The 23,324-nt window shown below is 50.7% G+C and overlaps 1 protein-coding gene and 1 long non-coding RNA gene across 5 annotated transcripts; both read left to right on the top strand.

The window, feature by feature from the left end:
- Positions 1 to 1,246: 1,246 nt before the first annotated feature.
- On the top strand, positions 1,247 to 23,293 carry SLC25A19 (solute carrier family 25 member 19). 4 transcript variants are annotated; one of them, XM_033182147.1, is made up of 8 exons: positions 1,247 to 1,854; positions 2,753 to 2,826; positions 4,637 to 4,806; positions 5,287 to 5,442; positions 8,144 to 8,314; positions 17,286 to 17,469; positions 18,111 to 18,241; positions 22,633 to 23,293. In XM_033182147.1, exons 3-8 carry the CDS (start codon positions 4,675 to 4,677, stop codon positions 22,819 to 22,821), a joined length of 963 nt encoding a protein of 320 aa, XP_033038038.1. In that variant the 5' UTR covers positions 1,247 to 1,854; positions 2,753 to 2,826; positions 4,637 to 4,674; the 3' UTR covers positions 22,822 to 23,293. The 4 variants fall into 4 exon arrangements, with proteins under 4 accessions (XP_033038038.1, XP_033038040.1, XP_033038042.1 ...); XM_033182148.1 differs by lacking the exon at positions 1,247 to 1,854 and adding an exon at positions 1,869 to 2,316; XM_033182149.1 differs by lacking the exon at positions 2,753 to 2,826 and having other exon boundaries at positions 1,654 to 1,854.
- Positions 13,958 to 14,674, top strand: LOC117066677. Its single transcript, XR_004430445.1, has 2 exons — positions 13,958 to 14,115; positions 14,433 to 14,674. It is a non-coding gene; the product is annotated as an uncharacterized LOC117066677 (long non-coding RNA).
- Positions 23,294 to 23,324: the final 31 nt, after the last annotated feature.

Genomic DNA, 23,324 nt, shown 5'->3' with positions numbered 1-23,324 from the left:
CGGTGAAACCCCGTCTCTACTAAAAATACAAAAAATTAGCAGGATGCGGTGGTGGACGCCTGTAGTCCCAGTTACTCTGGAGGCTGAGGCAGGAGAATGGCATGAACCCGGGAGGCGGAGCTTGCAGTGAGCCGAGATGGTGCCACTGCACTCCAGCCTGGGCGACTGAGACTCCATCTCAAAAAAAAAAAAAAAAAGAAGGACATTTTGGCCAGGTGTGGTGGCTCACGCTTGTAATCCCAGAACTTTGGGAGGCCGAGGCGGGTGGATCACTTGAGGTCAGTAGTTCAAAACTAGCCTGGCCAACATGGTGAAACCCCGTCTCTACTAAAACTAGAAAAAATAGCTGGGTGTGGTGGTGCACGCCTGTAGTCCCAGCTACTCAGGAGGCTGAAGCAGGAGAATCACTTGAACCTGGGAGGTGGAGGTTGGGGTGAGTTGAGATCGTACCACTGCACTCCAGCCTGGGTGGCAGAATGAGACTCTTGCCTCAAAAGAAAAAAAAAAGTTTTGAGACCAGACTGACCAACATGGCAAACCACGTCTCTACTAAAAATACAAGACATTAGCTGGGCATAGTGGTGCCCGCGTGTAATCCCAGCTACTCGGGAGGCTGAGGCAGGAGAATCATGTGAACCCCAGAGGCAAAGGTTACAGTGAGCTGAGATCGCGCCATTGCACTCAGCCTGGGTGACAAGAGCAAAATTCTGTCTCAAAAAAAAAAAGAAAAAAAAAAAGGACTTTTTTTAATTTAGAGGAGTGTAAACAGTAATTCATATTTGATATTAGGAAAGTATTTTTTGGGGGTCGAAGTGACAGTTTTGTGTGTGTATGAAACAGAATGTATACGTATTAAAAAGGGAATGTTTGTCCTTTAAAGACATATACTGAAATATTGACTGGTGAGGACACATGATGTCTGGTGTTTACTTCAAAATAACGCTGGGCAGCGGGTGCGAGGTAGGTGCAGAAACAGAGGAAACAAGATTGCCCCGTGGGTCGTGTAACTGCTGAGGTCGGATAGCGACTCTACGAGGCTTCATCAGGTATATCTTGAAATTTTCTACAATAAAAATGTCTTAAAATTGTGCGTCAAAATAACACGAATATAAAAAAATGCAATTTAAAAGTCAGGAGGCAATACTGTCGTGCAAAACCGTGACGCTAGCTGTGTGAGGGCGGTAGGATGAGTCATTTCCTCCTTCGTTTCTACATTTTTTGTCTGTATACTTTTAATATTACTTCTATAATGAGAAATACTAAAACTCGGGGTGAGAGGGGGAGACACTAGTGTTTTTGCCCTCCCTGTCCCCGAGGAGACTGTTCTCATCTATTCTCTTCCCCACGTCCTCCAGGTTTTTGCTAGGCTTCCTGCCATCTTTACCAAGTTGAGATTATCCGTGTTCTGTCATTAACAGAGTTTAAGGAAAGCGCGTCGAGTTCACCGCGCCCTAACCTTGGACCCCGCCTGCAGGCTGACTTTCGAGCCACACGACAGAGCACGGCGACCCCTAAGGTCGCAGCCCGGCTTCGCAAGCCGCCTCCTTCTAACGCGTCCGTCGCCCTCGCGCGCCCGCGAGCAGCCGGACTACATCTCCCAGGAGGCTGTGCGCCGTCCAGCAGACCTGCCCTTGGTCGCAAAGGACTACATTACCCAGTGATACCTTGCGGGGGGGGGGGGCTGCCAGACCTCAAGCGCAAAACCATTGGTCCAGCGTTTGGCGGGGAGCTGCGCGGTGATTGGTCCAGGAAACCGCCACTTTCGTTCGAGCTCAGTAGAGTTTAGCTGTTAAGACTGCGCGAGGTGCTAGAGAGAGCAGAGCGCGCGTGGCCGGGCCGCACCCGCCGAGCCGTGTGAGTAACCTCTACCTCCGTCCTTCTCGCAGTCCTCTCGGGGACCTGCACCCTCGCTCCGCAGGGCGGTAGGGAGGGAGCACACGCACCCGGGAGCTTACGAGGGGGCGGGGACTGTGTACACACGTGTCACACCTGACCCGAGAAGCGTCTCCAGGGACACCAGCGGCAGAGCCCTCGCACGCCCTTGAGCACCTGAGCTCCAGGGCGTCCCTTCGGACTCGGGGAGAAAAAACACACCCCGAGGCACACGTGGACACCTAAGTATCCACTCGGGGACCTCTGCAGAGCTGCTCAGCTGAACCCTTGGGCACATGGAAACCCGACCACCGGGAAGAGCCTGCTATGCTCCGGTCTCCTCTTGACACCGATCCAGGACACCTGCCATTCGGGCTTGCTCCTCCTTCCTGCCCAGATGGGCGGGAAACTGACACTGCTCTGTGTGACCTGAGCGGTCCCTGGGTAACCCCTGGAGAGGTTTTGCCTCTCAGTCGCTTGCCGCATGTTTAAACTTCCTCATGGGCGCCTGGGGAGGAGTTCCAGGGTGGGTGAGAGGTGACAAGGAATTGATGTCTGGGGTGGAGGCTGTCATCCTGTAGGCAGTATCCCCCCCTCCTCCCCCACCCCCACCCCTGCTAATACAAGTATTCAAGAACTAGGGTAATCCTGAAGTCTAGTTTTAGGGATTTTTTTTTTTCCATAACAAATTCAAACAATATAGAATTACATCGACAGGTCTACCTTCCTTCTTCCCTTCCCATCCCTTCTCCCAGTGATCAATTACCAACTACCTGTTGATGTGTGTGTGGTTACAGACTTTTTATGCTTTGTACAACTCTACAGAGCGTATATAGGTATTACTGTTTTTTTGTTTTTGTTTTTTGTTTCTACAAAAAAGGAAAAAAGTACATCTCCTGGAAAGGATGCTTTTTAGCTGAGCTCTGATGGATGAGAGGAGCTAGCCTTGAAAAAGTGAGTAGGGGCTGAGATGGGGCTGCGTTTCAGACGTAGGGAACTGGAGGAGTACAGGCAAGGCAGTAGATAGGAGCGCTCGCCGAGTTTTCCAGGAACTGGGCAGAAGCAGTCAGACCACTCTGGTTAAGTGAGGGAAGGGGAAGAATGGTCCAGAGTGAGGCTGAAGAGGTCAGTAGGTGTGAGTCAGGGGAGCCCAGGAGCGTCATTTTCTTTCTTTGTTTTTTTGTTTTGCTACGCTCTGCCGCCCAGGCTGGAGGTGCAATGGCGCGATCTCGGCTCACTGCAAGCTCCGCCTCCCGGGTTCGCGCCATTCTCCTGCCTCAGCCTCGCAAGTAGCTGGGACTACAGGCGCCCGCCACCACGCCTGGCTAATTTTTTTGTATTTTTTAGTAGAGACGGGGTTTCACCGTGTTAGCCAGGGTGGTCTCGATCTCCTGACCTCATGATCCGCCCGCCTAGGCCTCCCAAAGTGCTGGGATTATAGGCGTGAGCCACGCGCCCGGTACTTTTTTGTTTTGTTTTGTTTTGTTTGTTTCTGAGACGGAATCTCACTCTGTCACCCAGGCTGGAGTGCAATGGCGTGATTTCAGCTCCCTGCAACCTCTGCCTCCCAGGCTCACCTGATTCTCCCTCCTCAGCTTCCCGAGTAACTGGGATTGCAGGTGCCCGCCACCACACTCAGCTAATTTTGTATTTTTAGTAGAGACAGGGTTTCACCATGTTGGCCAGGCTGGTCTTGAACTCCTGACCTCAGCTGATCTGCCTTCTTTGGCCTCCCAAAGTGCTGGGATTATAGGCATGAGCCACCGCGCCTGGCCAGAAGCATCATTTGCTAGCATAGCATGGCCCCACTGTGCCTGGGAGGCCTGAGGTGTGTGCAGAAGAGGAGAGGAAAAGGTTAAGGGGCTCGGGGCCTCAGGGCTCTTCCTTTGGACAGTGGGGGATTGTTAAAGAATCCCAATCCCTGTTCTCTAGCCCTGCATGTCCTTTAGTCCCTCAGCTTTACACTTGAGTGGGCTCACTAGTGAGCAGGAGTTTGCTATAAAGTTGCCAGATATCTTGGAAAGCCAGTTGCTCTCTGGGACCAACAGTTGCCTATCAAGCCTGTTCATTCAATTCTCAAATATTATTAAGCACTTACCATGATGAGTTCTATTCCAGGAACTGGAAATTTAGGAGTGAACAAATGAGACCAAGGCCATGTTTCCATGGGCTTACATTCTAGTCAGGGAGAGAGACAAGAAACAAATGTACTGTATAAATAACCCATGGTGTGCTGGGCGCTGTGGCTCATGCATGTATTCTCAACAATTCAGGAGGCTGAGGCAGGAGAATCACTTGAGGCCAGGAGTTCGAGACCAGCCAGGGCAACATATTGAGACCTTATCTCTACAAAAATAAAAAAACTTAGCCAGGCCTGCACCTGTAAGTCCCAGCTAATTGGGAGGCTGAGGCAAGAGAATCACTTGAGCCCGGGAGTTCAAGGCTGTAGTGAGTTATGGCACCACTGCATTCCAACCTGGGCGACAGAGTGACACCCTGTCTCTAAAAAAGTAAACGAATATGCCATAGTAATAAGTACTGTAAAGAACAATAAAACAAGTACTATTTTATTTTATTTTAAAATTTTTGTAGAGTTGGGGTTTTGCAGTGTTGCCGGCTGGTCTTGAACTCCTGAGCTCTTGAACTCCTGGAGTTCCTGACTTGAACTCCAGTCTAGTCAGGGAGGGCTGCTCTCAGGAGGTGGTATCTGAGCAGAGACCATGAGAAACTTGCCTGGTGTTTATTCCGTATCTCTTGCATTTAGCTTGATACTGATGGACATTGTGTGGGCCAGAGGCAGGGATGGTTGGCTATGACCCCAAACCAGATGGCAGGAATAACACCAAGTTCCAGGTGGCAGTGGCTGGGTCTGTGTCTGGACTTGTCACTCGGGCGCTGATCAGTCCCTTCGACGTCATCAAGATCCGTTTCCAGGTACACTTCCCCTTTTTCCATGCAATGGACTGGAGGACAAGTTGTCTGTTTTTTTTTTTTTTTTTTTGAGACAGCGTCTCGCTGTCACCCAGGCTGGAGTGCTGTGGCCGGATCTCAGCTCACTGCAAGCTCCGCCTCCCAGGTTCACGCCATTCTCCTGCCTCAGCCTCCCGGGTAGCTGGGACTACAGGCGCCGCCACCTCGCGCGGCTAGTTTTTTGTATTTTTAGTAGAGACGGGGTTTCACCATGTTAGCCAGGATGGTCTCGATCTCCTGACCTCGTGATCCGCCCGTCTCGGCCTCCCAAAGTGCTGGGATTACAGGCTTGAGCCACCGCGCCCGGCCTCAAGTTGTCTTTCTTGCAAAAGCAGTTCCTAAAACTTGGAATTCTATACAGATGAAGGGCTTGCCTTTTCTGAAAGTTCCCCTTCACATTCCAGCCCACCCTGCTGTCCTGACCTTTTTTATTTTGATTCCTAGCTTCAGCATGAGCGCCTGTCTCGAAGTGACCCCAACGCAAAGTACCATGGCATCCTCCAGGCCTCTAGGCAGATTCTGCAGGAGGAGGGGCTGACAGCTTTCTGGAAAGGACACATCCCCGCTCAGATTCTCTCCATAGGCTATGGAGCTGTCCAAGTAGGTGGCAGGGGACCTGGCCAGGCCTCTGGGGTCACGTTGCTCAATGGAGGAGCAGAGGGAGGGTGAGGCAAGCAGGAATGCCGCGTAGGGCAGGACAGGAGAGGCAGGCCCCACACTTCCCACCTGCCTCACCCGGGAGCCTTCCTGACCAGCTGTACTGTAGGCATTCCCCTCCCGTGTCCCCGCATCTATCCTGTGTAACGTAGATGTTGCATCTCGGAGACTGATTTGATGTCCTGCCTTCTGTGGGGCTTGGCGAAGGACAGCACTAATGCATTTCAGTTTTTGAAATACCGCCTTCACTTATGTGGTTCGTGTGAACTTCACCACACCATCATGAGGAGGGCAGCGTAGGTGCCCTGTGGATCTCAGGGAGGTGAAGTCAGCTGTCTGAGGCCGCACAGCCTGCACATGGCAGGGCTAGGGGTAGAGCTCACGCTTCGTTCAGTGGAGCACCAGTATAGTCATAGTGCACAGCGTGTGATTTGATGCAGTAGAAATGGTAAGAACCAGCCCTGTACAGTGCAAACCATGGGCCAGGCCCCTGTTGGAAGCACTTCACATACAGTCACAGCAGTCCTCAAGGTAGGGGCTGTTGTCCCTCCCATGTCACGCATGAGAAGACTGAGGTGGACAGAGCTTACACAATGAACCCAACCAAAGTCACTAGCTAGAAAATGGCAGAGCCACGACCCCCACCTAGGCAGCTAGTGCCAGCGACGTCCCTGCCTACTCCTCCTGTGACATCACAGTGACCGCCCAAGTCAGGTGTTTACTGGCTGGACATGTCCTGCGATCCTGTCTCTGCACTTGTCTGCAAACAGATACTGCAGCATGACAAATAAATACAGCAACAGGATAGTCTCAAGAAGCCAGGCCTAGGCCGGACTCAGTGACTCACACCTGTAATCCCAGCACCTGAGCCCGGGAGGTGAGGTGGAGGTTGCAGTGAACCACGATCATGCCACTGCACTTCAGCCTGGGCGACACAGCCAGACCCCGTCTCAAAAAAAAGAAAAGAAGCCAGGCCATCTTGATTTGGCCGAAGGAAGATCTGAGCATAGCCCTGGTATAGTGGCTCATACCTGTAATCCCATCACTTTGGGAGGCTGAGGTGGGAGGATGGCTTGAGCTCAGGAGTTTGAGACCAACCTGGGCAACATAGCGAGACCTCCTCTCTACTAAAAATAAAAAAAAAAAATTAGCCAGGTATGGTGGTACACACCTCTAGCCCCAGTTATTCCAGATGCAGGATAATAATTTGAGCTAGAGAAGTCAAGGCTGCTGTGAACTATGATCAAGCCGCTGCACTCCAGCCTGGGCAACTGAATGCGACCTTGTCTCAAAAACCAAAACAGGGCCACGCTCAGTGGCTCATGTGTGTAATCCCAGCACTTTGGGAGCCCAAGGCAGGCAGATCACTTGAACTCAGGAGTTTGAGACCAGCCTTGGCAACATAGTGGAACCCTGGTTCTATAAAAAATACCAAAATTAGCTGGACATGGTGGCATGCACCTGTAGTCCCAGCTACTTGAGGGGCTGATGTGGGAGGATCACTGGAACCCAGGAGGTGGAGGCTGCAGTGAGCCGTGTTCGTGCCGCTGAACTCCAGCCTGGGTGACAGAGCGACACTCTCATCTCTAAAAACAAAAACAAAAAAAGAAAACAAAGATCTGAATGTAAGGGGGTCACCCTGTTGAACATGCTCCCGAAAGAATCTGCCCCAGAAAAGAATGATTCTCAAACAGTGCCGCCGCCAGCTGCACGGAAGGGATCCCTGCAGGAATCAGAGCATGGCCGTCTTTCCCAGTTCTCAGAAAACTAAGTTAGCCAGTGACATTTTCTGATATACATTTTTCTCATGTATCTTTTATTTATTTATTTTTTCTTGAAACAGAGTCTCACTCTGTCTCCCAGGCTGGAGTGCAGTGGTGCGATCTCGGCTCACTGCGACCTCTGCCTCCCAGGTTCAAGCGATTCTTCTGCCTCAGCCTCCCGAGTAGCTGGGGTTACAGGCACACGCCACCACGCCTGGCTAATTTTTGTATTTTTAGTAGAGATGGGGTTCCACCATATTGGCCAGTCTGGTCTCCAACTCCTGACCTCATGATCTGCCCGCCTCGGCCTCCCAAAATGCTGGGATTACAGACGTGAGCCACTATACCCAGTCTTTTCTTTGAGACTGAGTCTTGCTCTGTCGCCGGGGCTGGAGTGCAGTGGCATGATCTTTTCTCAGTGCAACCTTCGCCTCCCGGGTTCAAGTGATTCTCCTGCCTCAGTCCCCCGAATACCTGGGACTACAGGTGCCCGCCACCAGGCCCGGCTAATTTTTGTATTTCTATTAGAGACAGGGTTTCACTATGTTAACCAGGCTGGCCTCGAACTTCTGTCCTTGTGATCTGCCTGCCTCGGCCTCCCAAAGTGCTGGGATTACAGGCGTGAGCCACTGCCCCTGGCCCCCATATATCTTCTTAAACCTTTGAGTGTCTGACTCTACTCAAGTGTGAAATGGCATCTGAGTTTTACGTAGAATTTTATATTTATCATATGCTGTCACTGCTCAAGAAGAATATTTCCTGACCTTTTCCTACCCCCTCCACCTGGGCCCCGGCCAGGTCACAGGTGATGTATTTGGGGAGTATTTGGTCCTCGCCTTCATCCTTTGGGCTGTCAGTGACTTCTTCACTTACTCTTCCAGTTCTTGTCGTTTGAAATGCTGACGGAGCTGGTCCACAGAGGCAGCGTGTACGACGCCCGGGAATTCTCAGTGCACTTTGTGTGTGGTGGCCTGGCTGCCTGTATGGCCACCCTCACTGTGCACCCTGTGGATGTTCTGCGCACCCGCTTTGCAGCTCAGGGTGAGCCCAAGGTGAGTGACCAGGGGCCAGATGAGGTAGCCCAAATAAGGAAGGTGTTGTCACAAGGGTTGCATTCTTTATTTATTTATTATTTATTTATTTATTATTTATTTATTTTATTGAGACGGAGTCTTGCTCTGTCGCCCAGGCTGGAGTGCAGTGGCCGGATCTCAGCTCACTGCAAGCTCCGCCTCCCGGGTTCACGCGGTTCTCCTGCCTCAGCCTCCCAAGTAGCTGGGACTACAGGCGCCCGCCACCTCGCCCGGCTAGTTTTTTTGTATTTTTTTTAGTAGAGACGGGGTTTCACTGTGTTAGCTAGAATGGTCTCGATCTCCTGACCCTGTGATCCGCCCGTCTCGGCCTCCCAAAGTGCTGGGATTACAGGCTTGAGCCACCGCGCCTGGCGCATTCTTTATTTTTTATTTATCTGTTTTTGTTTTGTTTTGTTTTGTTTTTTTGAGATGGAGTCTTGCTCTGTCGTCCAGGCTAGAGTGCAGTGGTGCGATCTCAGCTCACTGCAAGCTCCACCTCCCGAGTTCAAGCGATTCTCCTGCCTCAGCCTCCTGAGTAGCTGGGACTACAGGCACCCGCCACCATGCCTGACTAATTTTGTATTGTTAGTAGAGATGGGGTTTCACTATGTTAGCCAGGATGGTCTTGATCTCCTTACCTCGTGATCCGCCTGCCTAGGCCTCCCAGAGTGCTGGGATTACAGGCGTGAGCCACCGCACCCGGCCTTTTATTTATTTATTTAGAGACGGAGTATCACTCTGTCTCCCAGGCTGGAGTGCAGTGGCGCCATCTTGGCTCACTGCAAGCTCCGCCTCCCGAGTTTAGGCGATTTTCCTGCCTCAGCCTCCTGAGTAGCTGGGACTATAGGCACCTGCAACTACGCCTGGCTAATTTTTTTGTATTTTTAGTAGAGACGGGGTTTCACTGTGTTAGCCAGGATGGTCTTGATCTCCTGACCTCGTGATCTGCCTGCCTTGGCCTCCCAGAGTGCTAGGATTACAGGCGTGAGCCACTGCTCCTGGCCTATAATTTACTTATTTGTTTATTTATTTATTTAGAGACGGAGTCTCTCTCTGTTGCCAGGCTGGAGTGAAGTGGTGTGATCTTGGCTCACTGCAACCTCCAACTCCCTGGTTCAAGCGATTCTCCTGCCTCAGCCTCCTGAGTAGCTGGGATTACAGGCACATGCCACCACGCCCAGCTAATTTTTGTATTTTCAGTAGAGATGGGGATTCACCATGTTGGCCAGGATGGTCTCAATCTCCTGGCCTTGTGATCCGCTCGCCTCGGCCTCCCAAAGTGCTGGGATTACAGGCATGAGCCACTGCTCCCAACTTATTTTTTTCTTGTATTTGATAAGCGTGGTTTTATATATATATATATATATACACACACACACATTTATATATGTGTGTGTATGTATGTATATACACATATATATATAATTTTTATTTTTATTTTTATTTATTTTATTTATTTTTATTTTTTTTCTTGAGACGGAGTCTCGCTGTCTCGCCAGGCTGAGGTGCAGTGGTGCAATCTCGGCTCACTGCAGCCTCCACCTTCCGGGTTCAAGCAATTCTCCTGCTTCAGCCTCCTGAGTAGCTGGGATTACAGGCATCTGCCATCATGCCCAGCTAATTTTTGTATTTTTTAGTAGAGACGAGGTTTCACCATGTTGGCCAGGTTGGTCTCGAATTCCTGGCCTCAAGCGATCCGCCCGCCTCGGCCTCCCAAAGTGCCAGGATTACAGGCGTGAGCTGCCGCACCCGGCCTATATATATTTTTTTTGAGACAGCGTCTTGTTTTGTTGCCCAGGCTGGAGTGTAGTGGCACGATCACTGCTCACTGCAGCCTCGACCTCCTGGGATCAAGTGATCTTTCTGCCTCAGCCTTCCCAGTAGCTGAGACTACACCTGGCTAAGTTTTGTATTTTTTTTAGAGACGGGGTTCCGTCATGTTGCCCAGGTGGTCTCGAATTCCTGGCCTCAAGCGATCCGCCCGCCTCGGCCTCCCAAAGTGCCAGGATTACAGGCGTGAGCTGCCGCACCGGCCTATATATATTTTTTTTGAGACAGCGTCTTGTTTTGTTGCCCAGGCTGGAGTGTAGTGGCACGATCACTGCTCACTGCAGCCTCGACCTCCTGGGATCAAGTGATCTTTCTGCCTCAGCCTTCCCAGTAGCTGAGACTACACCTGGCTAAGTTTTGTATTTTTTTTAGAGACGGGGTTCCGTCATGTTGCCCAGGCTGGTCTCGAACTCTTTTTTTTTTTTTTTTTTTTTTTTTTGAGACGGAGTCTCGCTCTGTCGCCCAGGCTGGAGTGCAGTGGCTGGATCTCAGCTCACTGCAAGCTCCACCTCCCGGGTTCACGCCATTCTCTTGCCTCAGCCTCCCGAGAAGCTGCGATGACAGGCGTCCGCCACCTCACCCGGCTAATTTTTTGTATTTTTTAGTAGAGACGGGGTTTCACCCTGTTCGCCAAGATGGTCTCGATCTCCTGACCTCGTGATCCGCCCACCTCGGCCTCCCAAAGTGCTGAGATTACAGGCGTGAGCCACCACGCCCGGCCTGGTCTCTAACTCTTGAGCTCAAGCCATCTGCCAGCCTCGGCCTCCCAAAATGCTGGGATTACAGGCATGAGCCACCGCACTCAGCAGAGGTTGAGTTCTTGTCCTTGCAGAAAGCAAAGCTGGGAGAGGTTCGGGTTTTCAGTTTGTCTGGCAGTCAGTTTGTAAAACCCATGACTGTGGGCAGCATGGTGCAGGGTGCTCTATGTCCCTCCCTCAGAGGAGCTCACAGCCTCCCTGAGAGACAGAACCTACCGGTATGAAACAGAACAAATAAATACTCAGCAGTGGGCTGGATCAAGGACTGCATCTGGGAAAGTGGGACTCGAGAACTTATTGCTGGATTATTATGAGAGCGTCTTTGTTTTTTTGTTTGTTTGGTTGGTTTTTTGAGACAGTCTCACTTTGTTGCGCAGGCTGGAGTACAGTGGCATGATCTCAGCTCACTATAACCTCTGCCTCCCCGGCTTCAAGCGATTCTCCTGTCTCAGCCTCCTGAGTAGCTGGGATTTTAGGCACGTGCCACCATGTCCGGCTAGTTTTTATATTTTTTATAGAGACAGGGTTTCACCATGTTGGCCAGGCTGGTCTCGAACTTTTGACCTCAGGTGATCCCCGGCCTCAGTCTCCCAAAATGCTAGGATTCCAGGCATGAGCCACCGCACCTGTCCAATTTCAAGTGTCTTTGGTTTCCACAAAGAATGGGGTAGTAGAAATGGGATAGACTCGAGGAAGAATTTACTGAGTGAAACCAAGGGATTAAATCCTGACATAGACCTCCCTACTGTTTCCTAGACAGATTTAAGAATAGCATCATATGTGTGTGTGTCTGTGTGTTCTCAACCAAGAAAGAATAATTTTATTGTTATTATTTGTGTATATTTTTTGAGACAGGGTCTTGTTCTTTCACCCAGGCTGGAGTACAATGGCTGCAGTAGCTTGCTGCAGCTTCGAACTCCTGGGCTCCAGCAATCTTCCTGCCTCAACCCTCAAGTAGCTAAGACCACAGATGTGTGCCACCACACCTGACTAATTTTTTAATTTTTTATTTTTTGTAGGGACAGGGTCTCATTATGTTGCTCAGTTGGTCAGGCTCCTGCTGGTCTTGAACTCCTGGTTGTTTTTGTTTATTTGTTTGTTTCTGAGATGGAGTCTCACTCTGTCACCCAGGCTGGAGTGCAATGGCACAATCTCAACTCACTGCGACTGCCTCCCAGATTCAAGCAATTCTCAGGCCTCAGGCTTCCAAGCAGCTGGGACTACAGGTCTGCCACCCTGCCCGGCTAATTTTTTTTTTTTTGAGACAAAGTCTTACTCTGTCACCCAGGCTGGAGTGCAGTGGCATGATCTCGACTCACTGCAACCTCTGCCCCCCGGTTTCACGTGATTCTCCTGCCTCAGCCTCCCGAGTAGCTGGGATTATAGGTGCCTGCCACTGTGCCCGGCTAATTTTTGTATTTTTAGTAGAGACGAGGTTTTGCCTTGTTGACCAGGCTGGTCTTGAACTCCTGACCTTGTGATGCACCCGCCTCTGCCTCCCAAAGTGCTGAGATTACAGGCGTGAGCCACCGTGCCTGGCCATGCCTGGCTAATTTTTATTTTATTTATTTATTTATTTTTTTGAGATGGAGTCTCGCTCTATCTCGGCCCAGGCTGGAGTGCAGTGGCCGGATCTCAGCTCACTGCAAGCTCCACCTCCCGGGTTTACGCCATTCTCCTGCCTCAGCCTCCCGAGCAGCTGGGACTACAGGCGCCCGCCACCTCGCCTGGCTAGTTTTCTGTATTTTTTTTAGTAGAGACGGGGTTTCACCGTGTTAGCCAGGATGGTCTCGATCTCCTGACCTTGTGATCCGCCCGTCTCGGCCTCCCAAAGTGCTGGGATTACAGGTTTGAGCCACCGCACCCGGCCTAATTTTTATATTTTTAGTAGAGACAGGTTTTTGCCATGTTGGCCAGGCTGGTCTGGAACTTCTGGCCTCAAGTGATCTGCCCGCCTGAACCTCCCAAAATGCTGGCATTACAGGCATGAGTCACCACGCCTGGTCTTTTTTTCTTTATTTTTAGAACAGAGTCTCACTCTGTCATCCAGGCTGAAGTACAGGGGTATAATTACAGCTCACTGCAGCCTCCACCTCCTGGGGTCAAGCAATCCTTCCACCTCAGCCTCCCAAGTAGCCGGGACCATAGGTGCTCAGTGCCACACCTGGCTAATTTTTGTATTTTTTGTAGAGATGGGGTTTCACCATGTTGCGCAGGCTGTTCTCGAACTCCTAGGCTCAAGCAATCCTCCTGCCTTGGCCTCCCAAAGTGCTGCAGCTATAGGGCTGAGCTGCCACACCTGGCTGAGAAACAATAATTTTTCCACTGTCTCAGCTCTGCTTTAGGATACTGTTAGTGGAAAGGAAGGATACTTTGTTTAAGAGTTTGATCTGGGCAACATGGCTCTCTACAAGATACAAAAAAATTAGCCAGGCATGGTGGTGTGCACCTGTAGTCCCAGCTGCTTGGGAGACTGAGTTGGAAGGATTGCTTGAGCCTGGGGAGTGAACCATGATTGCACCATTGCACTCCAGCCCGGCGACAAAGTGAGATATCCTGTCTCAAAAAAAAAAAAAAAAAGAATTTGATCTGGACCAATGCAGAATAATTATGGATTCAATTCTGCCAGTTCTTTGTATTGGTTGGGGTGCAGGTCCTGGGTAGGGAGGCCCTTTTGTTTAGGAGACAGCCTCATGACTTTTTTTGGTTGAGAAGGGCAAAGTCCCCTGGGAACAATCCGAAGGAAAAGGATTGGGGCAGGATGGCGGCCATGGAAGTTGAAATCCACTAAGGAGTATGTCATGACTCACCTGCCAAAAACAAGAGAAAGAAAACAATGTGGGTCAGGCGCGGTGGCTCACACCTGTAATCCCAGAACTTTGGGAGGCCGAGGCGGGTGGATCACTTGAGGTCAGGAGTTTGAGACCAGCCTTGCCAACATGGGGAAACCCCGTCTCTACTAAAAATACAAAAATTAGCTGAGCATGGTAACACGCCTGTAATCCCAGCTACTCAGGAGGCTGAGGCAGGAGAATTGCTTGAACCCAGAAGGTGGAGGTGTGGTGAGCTGAGATCATACCATTGCACTCTAGCCTGGGTGACAGAGCAAAACTCCATGTAAAAGAAAAAAAGAAAACAAGTGGGGCATAAGAGGTCAGTTGCTCTGTATGATAACTCAGTAGAAAACTGGAGGTTTGGGGCCGGGCGCGGTGGCTCAAGCCTGTAATCCCAGCACTTTGGGAGGCCGAGACGGGCGGATCACGAGGTCAGGAGATCGAGACCATCCTGGCGAACATGGTGAAACCTCGTCTCTACTAAAAAATACAGAAAACTAGCCGGGCGAGGTTGGCGGGCGCCTGTAGTCCCAGCTACTCGGGAGGCTGAGGCGGGAGAATGGCGTAAACCCGGGAGGCGGAGCTTGCAGTGAGCTGAGATCCGGCCACTGCACTCCAGCCTGGGCGACAGAGCGAGACTCTGTCTCAAAAAAAAAAAAAAAAAGAAAACTGGAGGTTTGGGATGACAATCCTTGTAGGGAAATGGGATGAGGGACCCTAGGAACTGAAAGCAGAAATGGAGGGGAAGGTGTTTACAGATAGAGGGCACAGACCAACCTCCGCAGCGTGGTAGCCGCAGAGCTGAGGCAGAGATGGCTCCTGTCAGTCCAGCTTTCCTGTTCTGGCTCTGCCATAATCCTCCTGTGTTTCTTTCCAACCTTCAGTAAAAGTCTGTGAGGAGGAAGAAGTGAAGAAAATATTTTTTTTTTTTTTTTTGAGACGGAGTCTCACTCTGTCGCCCAGGCTGGAGTGCAGTGGCTGGATCTTGGCTCACTGCAAGCTCCGCCTCCCGGGTTTAGGCCATTCTCCTGCCTCAGCCTCCCAAGTAGCTGGGACTACAGGTGCCTGCCACCTCACCTGGCTAGTTTTTTTTTTTTGTATTTTTTAGTAGAGACGGGGTTTCACCGTGTTAACCAGGATGGTCTTGATCTCCTGACCTTGTGATCCACCCGTCTCGGCCTCCCAAAGTGCTGGGATTACAGGCTTGAGCCACCGCACCCGGCCAAAGTGAAGAAAATATTAAGAAAAGAGAATGAGCTAATAGCTATCGTCTTAGCTATTTGGGAGGCTGAGGCAGGAGGATTGCTGGAGCCCATGAGTTCAAGGCTGCAGTGTGCCATGACTATGCCTGTGAATGGCCACTGCACTATAGCCTGAATGACGTAGCGAGACCCCATCTCTTTATTATTTAAAAATTAAAAAAAAAAATTTTTTTTTTTGGCCAGGGCGTGGTGGCTCATGCCTGTAATCCCAGCACTTTGGGAGGCTGAGGTGGGTAGATCACGAGGTCAGGAGATGGAGACCATCCTGGCTAACACGGTGAAACCTCGTCTCTACTAAAAATACAAAAAACTAGCCAGGTATAGTGGTGGGCGCCTGTAGTCCCAGCTACTCGGGAGGCTGAGGCAGGAGAATGGTGTGAACCCGGGAGGTAGAGCTTGCAGTGAGCTGAGATCGTGCCACTGCACTCTAGGCTAGATGACAGAGCGAAAGTCCGTCTCAAAAAAATAATAATAACAAATAAATAAATAATTTTTTTTAGGCCATGTGCGGTGGCTCACGTCTGTAATGCCAACACTTTGGGAGGCTGAGGCAGGCAGATCACCTAAGATCAAGAGTTCGAAACCAGCCTGGCCAACATGATGAATCCCCCGTCTCTACTAAAAATACAAAAATTAGGCTGGGCGCGGTGGCTCAAGCCTGTAATCCCAGCACTTTGGGAGGCCGAGACGGGCGGATCACGAGGTCAGGAGATCGAGACCATCCTGGCTAACATGTGAAACCTCGTCTCTACTAAAAAATACAAAAAACCAGCCGGGCGAGGTGGGGGGCGCCTGTAGTCCCAGCTGCTCCGGAGGCTGAGGCAGGAGAATGATGTAAACCCGGGAGGCGGAGCTTGCAGTGAGCTGAGATCCGGCCACTGCACTCCAGCCTGGGCGACAGAGCGAGACTCCGTCTCAAAAAAAAAAAAAAAAAAAAAAAATACAAAAATTAGTTGGGCGTGGTGTCAGGTGCCTATAATCACAGCTACTGGGGGAGGGGGGCTGAGGCATGACAATCGCTTGAACCTGGGAGGTGGGGGCTGCACTGAGGCAAGATTGTGCCACTACACTCCAGCCTAGGCAACATAGCAAGACTCCGTCTCAAAAAAAAAATAAAATAGCATATTACCTCTAGCTTAAACTGTGGACATGTTGGATTTTAGATTCTAGAATGATCAGAGAATATCTGGTCATGAAAGTGAGGGGAAGAGACCTGGTTAAAACCTACAAGACCCTCCTCCTGCTTTAGACTAGTCACAACCATATTGTAAACCTGACCTTGCGTGATAAAAAATTTTACAACATATAAGGTGTGTCAAGGTTACAAAGACAGTTCTTCATGAATTATAATTTTAAAAAATACCAGCTGCTCCCTGATTCCGATCCCCAGAGGTGACTACTTTTCATACTTACAGTTGTTTCTTTGATTATTTTCTTCCATAATTCTAAGTAACATGCTTGGCCAGGTGCAGTGGCTCATGCCTGTAATCCCAGCACTTTGGGAGGCCAAGAAGGAAGGATCTCTTGAGGTCAGGAGTTTGAGACCAGTTTAGGCAACATAGCAAGACCTCCTCTCTACTTTATTTTTGTTATTTATTTATTTATTTATTTTTGTTTTTGAGATAGAGTCTCCGCCTTTCACCCAGGTTGGAGTGCCATGGTACAATCTCAGCACACTGCAACCTCTGCCTCACAGGTTTAAGCAATTCTTATGCCTCAGCCTCCCAAGAAGCTGGGATTACAGGCATGAGCCACCACACCTGGCTAATGTTTGCATTTTTAGTAGAGATGGGCTTTCACTATGTTGGCCAGGCTGGTCTCAAACTCCTGGCCTCTAGTGATCTGCCTGCCTCTGCCTCCCCAAAGTGCTGGTATTATAGGCGTGAGCCACCACACCCGGCCGCACCTTCCTGTTTTAACAGCTGCACTATGTTCTTGTGAGCTGGTGTCCTGTAATTCATGTAACCATCACCCACAGATGGACATCGCATCTTTAGCTCTTCCCCAGAACACTGCAGCGACTCTTGGACACATACCTTTGCGCACACCTGTGGATATAACAGTGGTATACATGTGTAGAAGGGGGAGTTTCTGGAAAATGCCACTCTTTGAATCTCTGCCCAACGTTTTCCTTGACTGTCTTCCTGGCAGGAGGAGTTTCGCTCCTGGTAACTGGGTTTTTAGGCGAGGGGACAGAGCTATGATGGGCTGTTCCAGGGCTAAAATCACCTCACTGAGATCATTCAAAGTGCATGTGTGTGTCCAGGTCTATAATACGCTGCGCCATGCCGTGGGGACCATGTATAGGAGCGAGGGCCCCCAGGTTTTCTACAAAGGCTTGGCCCCCACCTTGATCGCCATCTTCCCCTACGCCGGGCTGCAGTTCTCCTGCTACAGCTCCTTGAAGCACCTGTACAAGTGGGCCATGCCAGCCGAAGGAAAGAAAAATGGTGAGGCAGCCCTCACAAGAGAGGGAACCCTCCCACCCCAGCCGCCAGAATGCCCTCTTCCAAATCACAAGGGAGCTAAAGTTCTGTCCAAATCGAAGACTGTGGGTCTCTGTACCCGGCTCTGTAATGTGGCAAACAAAGCAACTGCAGCTGCTTGGAGAGAACTTGATTCCTCCCAGCTCATGTCACACCCATCACTGGCATTACTGACATTTACTTCCCGTGACTGGTCATGGTTTTCATTTTTGTCAGAAGTCCAAATTGCAAATTGCTTGTTTTTTGGTTGAGGTTCTTTCGTTGCTTTTTCCAGGCAGGGGGAGCGGGAGGTGTGGGCAGGGGGAGGCTGGAGAGGGGTGGGGCATCCTGGTCCCTCTCCAGCCCTGAACTGAGTCATGCTGCAGAGCCTGAGGCCCACGTTGCCTCCAGCTGAGGGACTACGGCCTCCAGCCCTTCCAGCCCGGATCACTGGGCCAGAAATGGCTATGTCTGGCTCTTTGGCGTGGGAGGACCAGTGGAGTCAGATAGAAGTGCGCTTATTGGGTTTGGTTTGTGGTGGAGGATTAGCCCTGACGCCTTTTAAGTTGTCACCCATAGACTGCGTTTCTCTCATCCGTTCTCCCAATCCCACTTCTCTGGTTCAGAGAACCTCCAAAACCTGCTTTGTGGCGGTGGAGCTGGTGTCATCAGCAAGACCCTGACATATCCGCTGGACCTCTTCAAGAAGCGGCTACAGGTTGGAGGGTTCGAGCACGCCAGAGCTGCCTTTGGCCAGGTGAGGCATTCATTCCCGGGCAGACAGCTCTGACCCTTGCCATCACTGGGCACATGAGGGAAGCAGTAGTCACCTGCTACCCATTGGGCAACATTACCCCTGGCCATGGCCCCTTCACCTCCAGTCTATCCCTGGAGATCCCCAAGCATGTAGGAAAGCTGCATGCGAGCCCTGGGTCCTGAGCACTGTGAGGATCCGGGCCAAGGACATATAGTGTCTGTTGTTTTTTTCTTTTTTCTTTAAAATAGAGGGAGGGTCTCTCTCTGTTTCCCCAGCTGGTCTTGAACACTCCTGACTCCACCTGCCAGTGTGCTGGGATTACAGGCGTGAGCCACTGCATCTAGCCCAGTTTCTGCTCTTAAAACATGTCCTGGCCGGGCACTGTGGCTCACGCCTGTAATCCCAGCACTTTGGGAGGCCAAAGCAGGCAGATCACGAGGTCAGGAGAGTGAGACCATCCTGGCTAACACGGTGAAAGTCCATCTCTACTAAAAAAAAAAAAAAAAAAAATTAAATGGGCGTGGTGGCGGGCGCCTGTAGTCCCAGCTACTCAGGATGCTGAGGCAGGGGAATGTTGTGAACCCAGGAGGCGGAGCTTGCAGTGAGCTGAGATCACGCCACTGCACTCCAGCCTGGGCAACAGAGCAAGACTCCATCTCAAAAAAAAAAACATGTCCAGAGGCTGGGTGTGGGCGTGGTGGCTCACACCTGTAATCCCAACATTTTGGGAGGCCGAGGCTAGTGGATCACCTGACATCAGGAGTTCGAGACCAGCCTGATCAACATGGTAAAACCCCGTTTCTACTAAAAATATAAAAATTAGCTGGGCATGGTGGTGGGCGCCTATAGTCCCAGCTACTCGGGAGGGTGAAACAGGAGAATCGCTTGAACCTGGGAGGCAGATGTTACAGTGAGCTGTGATCACATCACTGCACTCCAGCCTGGGTGACAGAGCGAGACTCCGTCTCAAAAAAAAACAAAACATGTCCAGTACAGTGTGGACGTAGAATACATTCACATAGGGAAGGTCCTCAAATATTAAAGAACACAGAAAAGGGGTTTTGCGGCCGGGCGCGGTGGCTCAAGCCTGTAATCCCAGCACTTTGGGAGGCCGAGACGGGCGGATCACGAGGTCAGGAGATCAAGACCATCCTGGCTAACATGGTGAAATCCCGTCTCTACTAAAAATACCAAAAAAATTAGCTGGGTGTGGTGGTGGTCGCCTGTAGTCCCAGCTACTCGGGAGGCTGAGGCAGGAGAATGGTGTAAACCCGGGAGGCAGAGCTTGCAGTGAGCTGAGATCCGGCCACAGCACTCCAGCCTGGGTGACAGAGCGAGACTCTGTCTCAACAAAAAGAAAAAAAAAAAAAAGAAAAGGGGTTTTGCTGTAGCTGTTCTGGAATGGGGTGAATTTGAGCAACTAAGTTATATATATGTATTTTTTTGTTTTTGCTTTTGGTTTTTGTTTTGAAATGGAGTTTTGCTCTTGTTGCCCAGCCTGGAGCGCAATGGTGCGATCTTGGCTCACTGCAACCTCCGCCTCCTGGGTTCAAGCAATTCTCCTGCCTCAGCCTCCCAAGTAGCTGGGATTACAGACGCGTGCCACCACACCCAGCTAATTTTTTGTATTTTTAGTAGAGACAGGGTTTGACCATGTTAGCCAGCCTGGTCTCGAACTCCTGACCTCAGGTGATCCACCTGCCTTGGCCTCCCAAAGTGCTGGGATTACAGGCATGAGCCACTGTGCCCAGCCATATATATTTTTTTGAGACGGAGTCTCACTCTTTTGTCCAAGCTGGAGTGCAGTGGCGTGATCTCGGCTCACTGCCGCCTCCACCTCCCTGGTTCAAGCAATTCTCCTGCCTTAGCCTCTGAGTAGCTGGGATTACAGGCGCCTGCCACCATCTCCTAATTTTTGTATTTTTAGTAGAGACGGGGTTTCACCATGTGAGATGGGATTTCACCACATTGGCCAAGGTGGTCTCGAACTCCTGACCTCAGTTGATCGGTCCGCCTCAACCTCCCAAAGTGCTAGGATTACAGGCATGAGCCGCCACACCCGGGCCGAAGTTGTATTTTTTTTTTTTTTTTTTTGAGACGGAGTCTTGCTCTGTCGCCCAGGCTGGAGTGCAGTGGCTGGATCTCAGCTCACTGCAAGCTCCGCCTCCCGGGTTTACACCATTCTCCTGCCTCAGCCTCCCGAGTAGCTGGGACTACAGGCGCCCGCCACCTTGCCCGGCTAGTTTTTTGTATTTTTTAGTAGAGACGGGGTTTCACGGTGTTAGCCAGGATGGTCTTGATCTCCTGACCTCGTGATCTGCCCACCTCAGCCTCCCAAAGTGCTGGGATTACAGGCTTGAGCCACCACGCCCGGCCCGAAGTTGTATTTTATGCGCACTAGGAGAGTTGGCCATTCAGAGAAGCCCCGTGCTAGGTCATGTTATAGTCTTAGTAGTCACTCCTCAGTTCCTCAGATTTTTACATACTCCCTTTCTTTTGGCCATCAATGGGTAGGGTTGGAGGTAGGGTAAGGATGGGCAGTTCCAGGGCTCTCCCCTCTGTATCCTGGAACCTGAGATGTAGAGGCATGAAAAAATATGCCTGACAATGTCAGAGGAGAAGGATGGCATGGAATGGGAGACAAGGTAGGGAGAGAGCATTCCTTCCTTGGGGGAAGAGAAAGAGTTGGGTTTGTAGTTGTAATGCATTTTCTTTGTAGGAAACTTTAGATAATTTAGATAGACAAAAACAAAGACCAAGCCAGCTGCAGTTGATCACACCTGTGATCCCAATACTTTGGGAGGCCAAAATGGGAAGATCACTTGAGGCCAGGAGTCTGAAACCAGCCTGGTGAATATAGCAAGACCCCATCTCTACAAAATGAAAATTTAAAAATTAGCCAGGCATGGTGGTGTGTGCCTGTAGTTCCAGCTACTGGACAGTCTGAGGCAGGAGAATTGCTTGAGCCCAGGAGTTCGAGGCTGCAGTGAGCTATAATCACACCACTGCACACCATCTTGGGCGACAGAGTGAGACTCTGTCTCAAAAAAAAGAAAAGACCAAAATCCCTTGTAATTTCACTACCACAGATAACCACATAGAAACGTTCAGTGTAGTTTTATTTCTTTTCATAAATACAGTGTACATTTTAACAAAAATGGGAATACACTCTATACAAGGTTTGTAACCTCCCTTTTCCACTTACCAACTTGTCCTGAAGAGAGAGTTTGTTTTCTTTTCTTTTTTTTAAAATGGGATATCACTCTGTTGCCTAGGCTGGTCTCGAACTCCTGGGCTCAAGCGATCCTCCCCTCTCAGCCTCCCAAGTAGCTGGAACTGCAGGCATGCACCACTGCACCCAGCATGAAGGGACAGTTTGAATTTGGACAGGGAGTGATGGTGGGAGCCCAGGATGGCAGAGGGAGGCCTTGCTGCTAAGGAAGACGAGTGTAATCCAGTCTGGCCAGAGGTGGGAAGGGCATTGGGAGGACAGTGGAGGTCAGATCAGGGAGGGAAATCAAGGCCAAATGGTGCAGTGCCTTGAATGGCAGATCTTGGGGTTTGAACTTGATTTCTCATGATGTTGTCACTATGAGTTACTGCAGCTTTTGGAGGGAAGCCAGGCCTGAGGAGGGCTGTGCCTGGGGACGAAAGTCTGGCAGCAGTGCATGAGGTCAGCTGGAGAGGGTGAGCTGGAGGCAGGGAGGCCTGGCTGAGAGCTACTGAGGGCCAGGTTCAGATCTGCTGCCCAAGGGGGATCAGGTGGGATGAGATGAAGGGTCAGAGACACCTCTGGGAAGAGGTTCTGGAGCCATTGCTGGATCCTTTGGAGCCACAGGCAGCTGTTCTTCCTGGGCAGGAGGGAGCTCTGTCCAGCTGCTGATTTCTAGGCCTGTCATCTGTTCAGTCTTAACCCAATTGCAGTACAAAGAATGAGATTAATTTATTTGCTATTTTGAGCTGGGCATGGTTGCCCACGACTGTAATCCCAGCACATTGGGAGGCTGAAGCAGGTGGATCACCTGAGGTCAGGAGTTCAAGACCAGCCTGGCCAACATGGCAAAACTGCATCTCTACTGAAAATACAAAAAATTAGCCGGGTCTGGTGGTGTGTGTCTGTAATCCCAAGCTACTCAGGAGGCTGAGGCAGGAGAATCGCTTGAACCTGGGAGGCGGAGGCTGCAATGAGCCAAGATTGTGCCACTGCATTCCAGCCTGGGCAACAGAGAAAAACTCTGCCTCAACGAAAAAATAAAATAAAATAAAAATATTTGCTATTTTGCATTCATTCCTTTGTCCAGCAAGTACTTCTTAAGAGCTGTGATATGCCAGGGGCTGTGTTGATGGGAGCAGAGTGGACATCCATATTTTCATCCCTTTCCTCTCCCCAGGTGCGCAGATACAGGGGCCTCAGGGACTGTGCCAAGCAGGTGCTGCAAAAGGAAGGTGCCCTGGGCTTCTTCAAGGGCCTGTCCCCCAGCTTGCTGAAGGCTGCCCTCTCCACAGGCTTCATGTTCTTCTGGTATGAATTCTTCTGTAATGTCTTCCACTGCATGAACAGGACAGCCAGCCAGCGCTGAGCGCAGGAAGGACCCCAGGTCTTTCCTGGAGGCAGCCTCCTGAAGGAAGGAAGATTCAGTCTCCACTGAGAGGTGCTCTCTGGCCCTTCCCTGCGGGCCAGCTGCCCCCAGCAGGGTGGCAGCCTTGAACCCCCCCAGCTGGGACACCACCAGAAGCTCCAGGACTCTCCCCATGAGAGAATCAGAGGGAATGCAGGACGTGGTCTCCGGTGAACCAACGACACAGCGAGAAGGAGCAGGAAGCTGCTGTTTCTCCTCTCACCCCAGCCCACACTCCAAAGGAAAGAGATGCCGTCCTACACCTGTCAGCCCTGTCTGCCCGGAGAACAGAACACTCCTGGTCTGGATGGGGCTGCTGCTTGAGTGCAGAGGGCTGCAGTAGGCCCTTTGCAGGAGTCAGGTCCCCACACTCGGCCTGTTTTTCCCAACCTATTTAATAGACATTAAAGCTAAACGCACATTCCTTATCTTACTCCAACTCCCCTGGCACATCTGCCTACTCA

The sequence above is a fragment of the Trachypithecus francoisi genome, unplaced genomic scaffold, assembly GCF_009764315.1.
Source record: "Trachypithecus francoisi isolate TF-2019V2 unplaced genomic scaffold, Tfra_2.0 Lachesis_group20, whole genome shotgun sequence".
Classification (NCBI taxonomy): Eukaryota; Metazoa; Chordata; class Mammalia; order Primates; family Cercopithecidae; genus Trachypithecus; species Trachypithecus francoisi.
Note: the sequence above shows the minus strand (reverse complement) of the source record. Positions and strands in the feature narration are given on the sequence as shown.

Coding starts and splice junctions, on each gene's coding strand:
- SLC25A19 (XM_033182147.1), top strand. CDS start 4,675: ATGGTTGGCTATGACCCCAAACCAGATGGCAGGAATAACACCAAGTTC. Junction 8,315..17,285: donor CAGCTCAGGGTGAGCCCAAG/GTGAGTGACCAG, acceptor GTGTGTGTCCAG/GTCTATAATACGCTGCGCCA. Junction 17,470..18,110: donor AGCCGAAGGAAAGAAAAATG/GTGAGGCAGCCC, acceptor TCTCTGGTTCAG/AGAACCTCCAAAACCTGCTT.